This window comes from Magnolia sinica, chromosome 2 (genome assembly GCF_029962835.1).
Source record: "Magnolia sinica isolate HGM2019 chromosome 2, MsV1, whole genome shotgun sequence".
NCBI classification, from domain to species: domain Eukaryota; kingdom Viridiplantae; phylum Streptophyta; class Magnoliopsida; order Magnoliales; family Magnoliaceae; genus Magnolia; species Magnolia sinica.
Window position 1 is genome coordinate 131,870,377 of NC_080574.1, and position 11,350 is coordinate 131,881,726.

At 39.6% G+C, this 11,350-nt stretch overlaps 1 protein-coding gene across 1 annotated transcript; it reads left to right on the forward strand.

The window, feature by feature from the left end:
• The first annotated feature begins 2,295 nt into the window (after positions 1–2,295).
• Positions 2,296–10,890, forward strand: LOC131237677 (beta-glucosidase 44-like). The gene is made up of 11 exons (XM_058235576.1): positions 2,296–2,608; positions 2,697–2,755; positions 5,579–5,654; positions 5,753–5,824; positions 5,943–6,030; positions 7,195–7,447; positions 7,545–7,660; positions 7,946–8,163; positions 8,248–8,279; positions 9,250–9,352; positions 10,493–10,890. Exons 1-11 carry the CDS (start codon positions 2,359–2,361, stop codon positions 10,768–10,770), a joined length of 1,545 nt encoding a protein of 514 aa, XP_058091559.1. The 5' UTR covers positions 2,296–2,358; the 3' UTR covers positions 10,771–10,890.
• The last annotated feature ends 460 nt before the right edge of the window (positions 10,891–11,350 follow it).

Sequence of the window (11,350 nt, forward strand, 5' to 3'; positions counted from 1 at the left end):
TTCGGGCGTATCTACAACTAATTGATGCATCAACTGGATTAATCCATTCAGTGGGTCATCATGGATATTTTTATTGGCACTCAATTTGTTTTCTATCATGTGCGGTGTGTGCGGGAGTGTCATAATTGATATAGCAGATCGATTCAAATCAATCAACTTTGACCCTAAGCACTGAAATAAGTAAATATGTCCAATATGAACTTATATGACTAGAATTTGAGAAGATTGCTCGCCTACTTAGCCACTTGTAGAAACTCATAATGATTAAGCAATAATCGAAAGGTGAGACTCTTCTTTTGAAAGTGGGTTGCGCTTTGCCTTGCATAAAAATGAACTTTTTTTTTTTTTAATATACTATTACAATCAAATAAAAGAAAAAACTCACAACCGATCAATATAAGCGACAGTAAGAATGCGTCTCTTAAAAGAACTCCATGATATTGGATAAGGATCAATTCTAGCGGATGAGTATAGACTTGAGTATAGACTTGGATTACAACTAAGAACTATCATTAAGAATTATAACTACTGAATTATCGCTACTCTTAGGATAAATATAGATAAAAGATAATTTTATTTTATTTAAATTGTGTGTTGGATTTGATTGTCCTTATTATTTTTTAAATCTCTATTACAGCTATTCCTTTTACGCTTCTCCTTTTAATATGTCACTTATAGCAGCTAAAGAGTCACTATTTAAATCATTTTTCTATGCATGTTCTTCTTTCAAATATTCCTCTTCTCTCGTTGGAATTTTATCATACCTTCTCGACCACATTTTGCCTCTCCACCGCAATACTTTGTTATTTACATCTTATCTTCCCATTAGGTGTAGGGCCAAATAAGTGACAACTATGATCCTATTAAAATAGTATTATATCTCTCAGAAAATCTACTCATATATTTCTTACGATTTGTGTAATGCTACGTATCATTTCTTGATGGGCTCTAATCCAATCGTCGAAAATAAAGCACACTAGTTTTATTTTAAAAAATCACAAGCATTGACCGGTTAATTTCATTATTCTATTGCTTTTTACCATTGAATATTTGATTAACCATTTTGAGTTTTTACCACCGATCAGATGGCTAGAATCATTTAATCCATGTGTATATTGAACCATTAGCCGTCTACAATATGTGTCAACTAGATGTACGGTTAGATTCCGGCTCCACGAAACCTATGTGGGATGGTCCACCTTAGCGTGACTTAACCTTAAGTGCACGTGCGAGCATACTCATCTTCAAGCCGTTTCCTTGTCAGGTTGCTTGTTAAAAGCGGAACCGGACAGCTGGGTGCACAGAAATCCTCAACAAACATGTTTTACTCGGTGCGTAAAACACCCAGATCGTTGGGGCCCACCATGTTGATATGTAAATCAACTCCGTCTATCAGGTTCTATCATTGATCTTTAAGACTAAGGCAAAGAATCAGCTAGATCAACCAATCAGATGGTCCACACCAAATGGAACAATGGAGATAGGATGCCAGCCATATATTTGTGTGTTGGGTCACGATGGTGTGTATCCTTCATCAAACCAGATAATTAGGCGAAACTCAGCTGATGGACGGGCAGGATTTTAAATAAATGGTTCTTTGGAAGGCCGATTTTGGTGAGGCTGTGACCATGAAGCCCACATAGATGTATTTTTCGTTTATCCACGCCGTCCATCCGTTTTTCCAACTCATTTTAGGATATGGGCCTAAAAATAAAGTAAATTCAATTCTCAGGTGGACCACCCGAAGAAAACAATGGTAGCTGAATGGTAGTAGACCACAAAAGTTTTGGATCAATCTGAAAGCTGACGTTTTTGTTTGCCCTTCATCCAGGTACATCTAACCTTATCAACAGGTTAGATGAAAAATTAAAATTACGGTGGGCCCTAGAAAGTCTTTAATGGTGAACGTTTAATTACCGCTGTTTCCTGTGGTGTGGTCCACTTGATATTCGAATCTGCTTCATTTTTGACATCATACCCAAAAATGATCTGTAAAAACCGATGGACGGCGTGGATTCACAAAACATACATCAAGGTGGCCCCACAATCACGGCCACACCGAAGTCGGTGTCTCCCCGTTATTCCGCGTTCGGTGGTTTGATGTTTGTTCATTATCCCAGCAAAGAAACAAAAAGCGTACAATTTCCACCGAAAGTCAGGTCGCACGTGTCAGGCACACACCTTCAGAGAAGCAGGTCTTTGCATGACAAGGGCAATTTGGTCATTTCCAATCTGCTTTCTGTACATTGCAAGGCATGGCTCACCATATCTCTCCCTCTCACCCGTTTAAATTCAGTGTCTCTGAACAATACGAAGTAGAGATTTTTCATAGCCAGAGATTCCGTCTTCTCCATAGCGATGGAGAGGACTCTCTTCCTTTCTCTTCTCATCCCTTCTCTCCTCCTCTTACAGCAATGTCTAGTCCATGGAGAATCCGACGTGGCATCCGGGCAGAAATCGGCCCGAGTCGACACGGGCAAACTCAGCAGATCGAGTTTTCCGAAAGGGTTCATCTTCGGCACGGCCACGTCAGCTTATCAGGTGGAAGGAATGGCGAAGAAAGATGGAAGGGGGCCCAGCATCTGGGACGCCTTTATTAAAAAACCCGGTATTTTGAAGAAATTACAATTACTGCCCTTATGTTTTTTAATTTTTAATTTTTTCTCATTTATTTATTTTTAATTTGGGAAATATAGGTATTGTTGCGAACAACGCTACGGGAGATGTTTCGGTGGATGAGTATCACCGTTACAAAGTAAGATTCTGTTTCGGTTTTTTTTTTTTGACTCGGGTCGCGACTCGTCCGAGTCAACTCGGTGTCAGATAAGATGGGGATGGGAAGTGGGGCCCAGGTCTTGATTGGATGGTGATAAGGTTCTGAGAAATGATCGGATACAACGGCTGTATCATTGCTTATGATACAGCCATTTTTCGGGCCAATGTGTTAGATATGTAGATGATCTTATCCGTACAAAAGATGATCCACATTGAGCTGATTGGATGATATGAAAAATCAGGCCGATCCAAATAAAAAACGGTCATTGGTATAACTTGGTGTGTTGGTGTGGCCCACCCAATGAGTGGATCGGCTTGATTTTCGTATGAGGTGATTATCATGGCGTGCTGTCATTTTTTTAGGGATAGGATATTCTATCCATGCGAATCACGGGAAGAAATTTCGGGAGCGGATTATGTGTTACCCGGGTAACACCTTAGTTTGTGTTACGCTTACCATGTAGGGCCCACATTCGTTAATATGTTGTATATCCACACCGTCTATCCATTTTTTCCTTTCATTTTAGGATGTTACTATAAAAATTAAGAAGATCTAAATATCTGGTGGACCACACCATTGGAAAAAAAAATGGTGAATGAACATTAAAAGATTTTTTGTAGGCCACAAAAGTTTTGGATAAAGCTGATATTTTATTTTCCCTTCATCCGTGTCTGTTTGACCTTATCAACGGGTTGTATGTAAAGTAATTATTACGGATCTGCTTACAGTGGGCCCTGGGAAGATTTTAATGGTGGGCGTTCAATCACCACTGTTTCCTGTGGTGTGGTCCACCCAATATTTGGATCTTATTAATTCTGTGAACTAAGTTGTTAAATGGGCTAGAAAAATGGATGGACGGCGTGGATATGCAACGCATCATCAAGGTGGGCGTCACGTGGGATTGCAGCTTGCTAGTTACACGTGCACGTGCAGCTGGTACACGTGTGGAAGATTTGATCCGTACATCAGGTGGGTCTGCCAGTACACAGTACTCCTATCTTAAGAACCAGGGCAGTCCACTACTCAGGTGGACCGCAGTGTACAGGAACAAATGAACGGCTAAGGAAAACATGGCCAAGCATTTTGTTTCTAGCCATCCAAGTGTTTTGTTCACTATGGTCCACCTGATGAACGGACGGGATTAAATCTCGATCAAGATCACTTTCGAGCTGGGCCCCACGGATTGCTTGTGGCTCGCACGGGAGTGTCATGTTGGCACGTGGCAGCGTGTGTAGCCCTAGAGGGGATGCGCAGAGGCGTGTGGAATTAACAAACCTCTGCTTGAAAAAGCACCGACACTCGTTAGTAAGAGTCAAAACGGTGGCAATTCTGTAAATAGAGCACAAACCGAATGGTGGTTCTGAACCTTTTCTGCTACTGATTGGGCCTCTTCCAGGCCCATTCCATCTATTAACTGGGCCTCAAAGTAATCAGGGTCGACCCATTTAGTAAACAGGCCTTAAGCCCATGGCAACAATAACCATTTACAGTGATTCATTATCCAATTTCCATCGCATGTAAATGGGCCTTAGCTGACAGAGGGAAGGGCGTGATGAGGTCGATGATCACCGTCTTCCTTCGGGATAACTACTCTGAATCCACAGAGCTCTCTGGATTCCTCAGAGAGTTTTCTCGAATCCACAGGCGATATAATAGAAATAATTTCTAATAAATTCGAAAATAAATTGATTGATGATAAAAACAAAATTATAATATTTTAAATAATGAGTTCAAATCTAGGACGGATTTTTAGATTCAAACTCCAACTCAAATTTCCTAAAAAACTATTTATAGACGGTCACCATTGCTACTAGACTTCATGGTTTTCGGCCAAAAATAGTAAGTGTCCAATTTAGCCTAACCACGTTGTTGTCCTAACTTTTCTTAGCCCTTTTCATGTTGGGCATGACTCCTACAACTCAAAGGATCAAAGTTATACGTCAGCTAAAACTTACTATTTATAGTAAAAACAAAATTAAAAGAGACTTTTGACCATCGATTTGATGGAATCTCTCAAATCCAGTTGGTTGGCTAATAAAGTAGCTTCTCCTAACCCAGAATCATATATGATATGTTGAAAAACTCATTCCGGTTTGTGAGGTATGACTGTTTTAAGGTTCTGATGGTCTTGATCACTTCCGCCTCTGATCAGGCCTTCTCTGGTCCATCTTTGCCCATGAAACTGTCCGCAACCCGCTCTACATCATTAATGCTCCTGGGTCCACATATCACTCAGCCTAAAATTCATGCATGATCGGATGAAAGTGGGCCGCTCAACCTCAATAGTAAAAATGTTCCAACAAAGGCTTAGGTTTGGTAATTGGGCTGATGCTCTAGCCCCAGGGGCTTACCAATCAAGCCAATGACCAGCTAGTCTTGAGATCTCAATGGGCTTGTGGGCCCTCTATGATGCCCATGGAGATGGTTCCGAAACCTGAAAAATCAACTCGATTCGACCTCCAGCTGAGCGGGGTTGACTTGTCGACTCAATGACTGGGTCAGCTCTTCACTTGACTCAACTTGGTATTTAATAATTGAACTAAAAATATTTAATTATTCACTTCACTGACTCGAGTCGACTCAGTGAGTCACAGTGATTCATAACAGAGTTACAGTTACTAGTGTGTTTCCTACTGACTCAGCTGGAAATCTTGTCGAGTCAAATTGACTCGGCTGAGTTTTGACTCGAGCAGACAATTTTAAAAACCATGGTCCCAATGGGTTGACTCAACCGATCGGACGGTTAGAATTTTTCTATCGATCCTTAATTTTCTTTCGGACATCGAATGTTTTCTGGTGCAGGAAGATGTGGACATCATGTCCAAGCTCAACTTTGATGCGTACCGGTTCTCAATCTCATGGTCCAGGATTTTCCCAAGTAAACAAAATTTCAGGCCTAATTTGATTTTAATCACTGTATTTTTTTAGTTAATCATACAAATGAAATTCATAAATGTGTCCATTTTTTATATGTAGATGGAGTGGGAAAGGTAAATTGGAAAGGGGTTGCTTATTACAATAGGTTGATTGATTATTTGATCCAAAAAGGTAAAATTCAAGTGCTTGGACAGTGAAAAAAAATCACTATTGCTACTGATTCTATGTTCACGTTTGGAAGTTTGATTGATTCAAATTACAATTTGTATGGTTTTCATTATAATGACAGGCATTACACCTTATGCCAATCTATATCATTATGATCTTCCTGAAGTGCTTGAGAAGCAATACAAAGGCTTGTTGAACAGAAAAGTTGTGTAAGTACATTGTGTTAATCTATATCATCATGACCTATGCTTCATCATGACCTATGCTTCATATACATACATAAATGTATACATACATACATAGGATATTATCTAGTGCATACAATTATAGTGCAAAAGAGTTGTGTGGGGCCCATTGTGATGTGTTGACGAGATCCACTTTGACCATCTTGCATGCCATGCCTCATTTGGCCATAGCCCAAAAATCAGGCAAATCTACGATTCACATGGGCCATACAAGCAGGAACAATTGAGAGGGGATGATGTTGTGTATGTGCATCCAATCCGTTGACATGAAACATCTGCCCCAGATTTTCCAAACCACTATGAATGCAATTAGCATGTATGCATTATACATTTGTAAACATACATATACAGCCCCCCACATTTTCAAAGACCAAAGATTATTTATTTATTTTTTTAATTTCTTTCTGTCATATGAGAGTTTATGGATTTTTTCCTCATGCATACATACAGAAGATAGCCATTCCATATCAATCACTAAAAATTCTTTGCCTCCATATGAGAACTGATACATATATACAGCCAGCCATGTCCCTTTATTATTATTATTATTATTATTATTATTATTATTATTATTATTTTAAAATACAAATATAGAAGATCCATTTGCCACCATATGAGAATTTGTGGGTTGATTTTCTTGCATGCCATCATGGTTAAAAGAATCGGCAACTCGGATCGACTTGTTCTGTCTCGAATCGAGTTAGGGCTTGCCCGAGTCAGTGGTGAATCTGCACGACTCATCCGAGTCAGGGGTGAATCATTTGGTTGAATTGTGGTGCGAAAAGGGATTGGGTCCGACTAAGTCTGAGTCAACTCAGAAGAGTTACACAGATCACCTTAAAACCATGCATTGCATACTATTAATCAGTCCACATCTTTTGTTAAAAGCAATGAAATTTCCTTCATCATGTAGAAATTATTGGTCATGATTACAAATTTGAATGGGTATTAATAGCCTAACCTGAAATTCATACACCCAAATGGGATAAAAATGCAGATTAATGTGGTAATTTACAGTTAACTGTCCATTTACAATTCGATCCCACATCAAATTCCAACCCAAAATTTTAACTCCAAAAAGCCTACTACAATTGGGTAATAATCCAACAATTCATTCATCTATTGCAGAAACGCATATGCGGATTTTGCGGATTTTTGTTTCAAGACATACGGTGATAGAGTGAAAAATTGGATGACATTCAATGAGCCGAGGGTGGTGGCTGCTCTTGGATATGACAATGGTATTTTCGCTCCTGGAAGGTGTTCCAAACCATATGGAAACTGCACAGAGGGAAATTCTGGTACAGAGCCTTACATCGTGGCCCATCATCTGATTTTATCTCATGCAGCTGCAGTTCAAAGATACCGTGAGAAGTATCAGGTGAATGGAGATCTTTGATTATTGATTTTGATCCAATTTCAAAGCATGATGCAGAGTAATTGATACATATGTCCTGATGAAATTGTGTGATTTTCAGACAAAACAGAAAGGGAGAATTGGGATTCTGTTGGATTTCGTTTGGTATGAACCACTCACGAACTCGAAGCTAGACCAGCTAGCAGCTCAAAGGGCAAGGGATTTCCATGTTGGATGGTAACAACAATCATTTTTCACCAAATAAGAGTCTTGTTAAGTTCACATTGGCTTTTAGGTGGGTCCCACTGAAGGCGAACTAGCCCAAAAATCAGGCGGTCCACTCATCAAACTTTGATTGTTAGCAATTTCTTCTGAACTTCCATTTCATTGGTGCATGTGTATCCAGCCTGATGAGTCAGACCAGACTGATTTGGGTCAAGTCATCCACTCGGTGCGGCCCACTTCATGCATGGGCCCGGACGTACCATATTACCGATCGACTGATCCATCTTTGTTTTGCAGGTTCCTTCACCCCATTGTATATGGAGAGTACCCGAAATCGATGCAGGAGATTGTGCAAGAGAGGCTTCCAAAATTCAGCAAAGAAGAAGTGAAGATGGTCAAAGGCTCCATTGATTATGTGGGGATTAACCAATATACAGCTTACTACATGTTCGATCCTCATCAGGCGAAGCCGAAGGTCCCAGGCTATCAGAATGACTGGAATGTTGGATTCGCTTGTGAGATATCATTTCACAATTTCTCTGTTATCTTAGAACTTTTGTAGCTTCTGTGTTGCTGAAATATGTTGTTATTTCTTGCAGTTGAACGTCACGGCGTGCCCATTGGACCAAGGGTAATCGATCTTATCCTAGCCATTGATTTTTAAAAATCTTTTATGCTATCTTAGCTTGATGAATGGAAGTGATTGGAGTCAGATTTCTGATATTCTATACCATTCAATCAGTTCTATGGGTTTATAAATCAAGGAATATACAATGCTGGATTGAGTAATTTGTTTCACCTAACAAAAGTTTACCTTTGTGGGCCACCTTTTGTCCCAAACTGTTTATTTGGTGGGCCTCATCATCCATGGAAGATACACTAGAATCTCCTCCCCATTGGCTGTAATTCTCCATTTCAAACAAATCCGAGGGGAATGATCACATACGTTGAACGTCTGGTAATTGGCCCGTGTGGAGTCCACTATGATGTTTGATTCATAGCTCAAGATGGCCACACCATCATGTGCACTTCTTTTTTGAGATGTTATGATTTAAAAGTGTGTTAAGGTCTTTTTAAACAATTCCTGAAGTTTCATTGAAAAATTCAACCATTTCCCCAATGTTTTCCCATATTTCCCAAAAAGTGCGATAAATTATCTGATACAAACGATATATCCTGTGCGATAACCGATATGTGTCTGTAATATGTATTCCATGGATGCAATACGTAACGTGATGCTGATATTTCAAACACTGGTCATTTCCATGCATTTAAATGTATGTGATCATTCCCCATTAGACCAATCATACGGCTAGCTTCTTATAATAGAGGATATCTTGGGGCGTCCCATTCCCTGATGGGGTCCACCAAATCAATGGCTAGAGTTACCCCAAAAGTGGGTCCCACTTGTTAAAAAAAAATCCTATTGAACATCATTTAATACCTTTTTTTTTTTTTTTTTTGGTTTGGATTCAAACTGAGACTTGTGACATTAACTCAAGTTTTGCCTTCTTACGATATGGTGCTCTTCTTGTAGTGAAATGGACCCCTCATTTTACATGGTTGAGATTTTGATGGTTGAGATGTTTGAACATTTGCAGGCCCACTCTTCTTGGCTGTACATGGTCCCATGGGGCATGTACAAAGCTGTGACCTACATAAAGGAACACTATGGAAATCCCACTGTCATTCTATCAGAAAATGGTATGATTTTTCTATTTTTGTGTCACTGACCATTGAGTTTTTGTTTTGGCTGCATTTTTTTTTTTATTGAAGCAAATATCATATTTCATGAATTTAGTGCAGCCAAACACGCCCTTGCATATAATACTAAAATTTAAGGCTATTGATGGGCTTGTATTGCCCATCAAGCTACTGGGCCTAATGGGCTTGGTTTCAGTTCTAGGGTCTGTTTTGGTGCCACCTAGTTTTCATTTTTTTACCAGCCATGTGGTCCTTTGCTTGGCTGGAGTTGGACTAAAAATAGCTCCCTCCATGTTTTCCTGAAAAAGAAAAAGAAATTCAGATGGAAGCCTTATGTTCATATTCCCATCCTTACCCATGCCAATTCATGCTACTTGTGAGTGATCCTGATGCAGGGATGGACATGATGAGGTCGATCACCGTCTTCCTCAAGGGCATAACTACTCTGAATTCACGGAGCTTCTCTAGACTCCTCGTAGAAATTCCTCGAATCCATGAGGAAAAATAAAAAAATAGAAATAAATTCTAAGAAATTCGAAAATTGATTGATGATAAAAATGAATTTACAACCCTTAAAATAGTGATACCAAACCTAGGAAGACGTTTCAGAATCAAACTCCAACTCAAATTCGCTAAATTCATGATTTATTATAAATAGTAAACTTACTATTTATAGACTATCATGATTACTACTAGACTTCATGGTTTTCGGTAAAAAATAGTGTCCTATTTGGCTTAACCATGTTATTCTCCTAATTTTTATAAGCCTTTTTCATGTTTTTCATGTTGGACACAACTCCGACGGTCCTAATCACTTCCGCCTTCGATCGGGCCTTCTCTGGTCTATCTTGGACATGAAAGTGTCAGTGACCCACTCTACATCAGATACGAACCATCCATTACGATGATCTTGGCATGACAATACATTCTCTACAGAATAATCTCCTTTTGGTCTTTAGTTGGGCCAGAATCATATGTTCAAGCCTAGCTGATCTGAGCCTGTTGATGTCCATAACCGGCGGGCCTTGCACTGAATTTTCTGGTCCAAAAAAAAATGGGCGAGGCCACTCTGGCTAACCATATAGTCTAACATGGAACTTACTGAGGAGTTTTTGAACATGTTTTTCAAATTGGTGACAGGCATGGATGACCCTGGCAATGTCACACTTTCAGTAGGATTGCATGACACCACAAGAATCCATTTTTACAACAGCTATCTGACTGAACTCAAGAAGGCGATCGATGATGGAGCAAATGTGATTGGCTACTTTGCGTGGTCGCTGCTCGACAACTTCGAATGGCTGTCTGGGTACACGTCGAGGTTCGGTCTGGTCTATGTCGACTACCATAACCTCAAGAGGTACCCAAAGATGTCGGCGTACTGGTTCAGAGAAATGCTCCGTCCAATGAAGCATTAAGAGCCGGCGCGGCCTGCTTTTCGGCTTCTTCTTCCTCTTCTTGATCTTAGTTATGTTAGTGTTATGTTGGAAAACTCCCTACATGATGGAGAATGAATGGCTAAAGATGGAGTGTTTTCAGTTTGTTTGTGATGTGGTTGGAAAGTATGTTGGTTTTTTAGGTGTTGTCTATAAAATGGGGCCCATATTTTCGTTGATCCAGGTTATTGAGGTCATGGGCCCTACCTTACAATGGATGAGGATCTATTATCCTGGCTAGTCAATATTTTGACCTGTTCTGAGATCTATTTTTCGATTGAAGGATGAGGATCTTTGGGCTTAAAGAGGCTTTTGGGGCAGCCACCATCCATGATAGGGCCCATCAAATCAACAGTTTGGATTAACGAATTGTAGGCCTTATGAACCCTGTTATTTCTCACTATGTAGTATTCACTCCTTATGGGAAGATTGAAGGGTGGCAAATGAGACGGAAACTATATCTATATGGTTATGTTTCAATGATCCAAACCGTTTGTTTGTGGGACTCAATGTGGATAGTGGATGCCCAAAAAAAATAAAAAAATAAAAATAAAAATAAATT

Coding starts and splice junctions, on each gene's coding strand:
- LOC131237677 (XM_058235576.1), top strand. CDS start 2,359: ATGGAGAGGACTCTCTTCCTTTCTCTTCTCATCCCTTCTCTCCTCCTC. Junction 8,164..8,247: donor CTGGAATGTTGGATTCGCTT/GTGAGATATCAT, acceptor TATTTCTTGCAG/TTGAACGTCACGGCGTGCCC. Junction 9,353..10,492: donor TGTCATTCTATCAGAAAATG/GTATGATTTTTC, acceptor AATTGGTGACAG/GCATGGATGACCCTGGCAAT.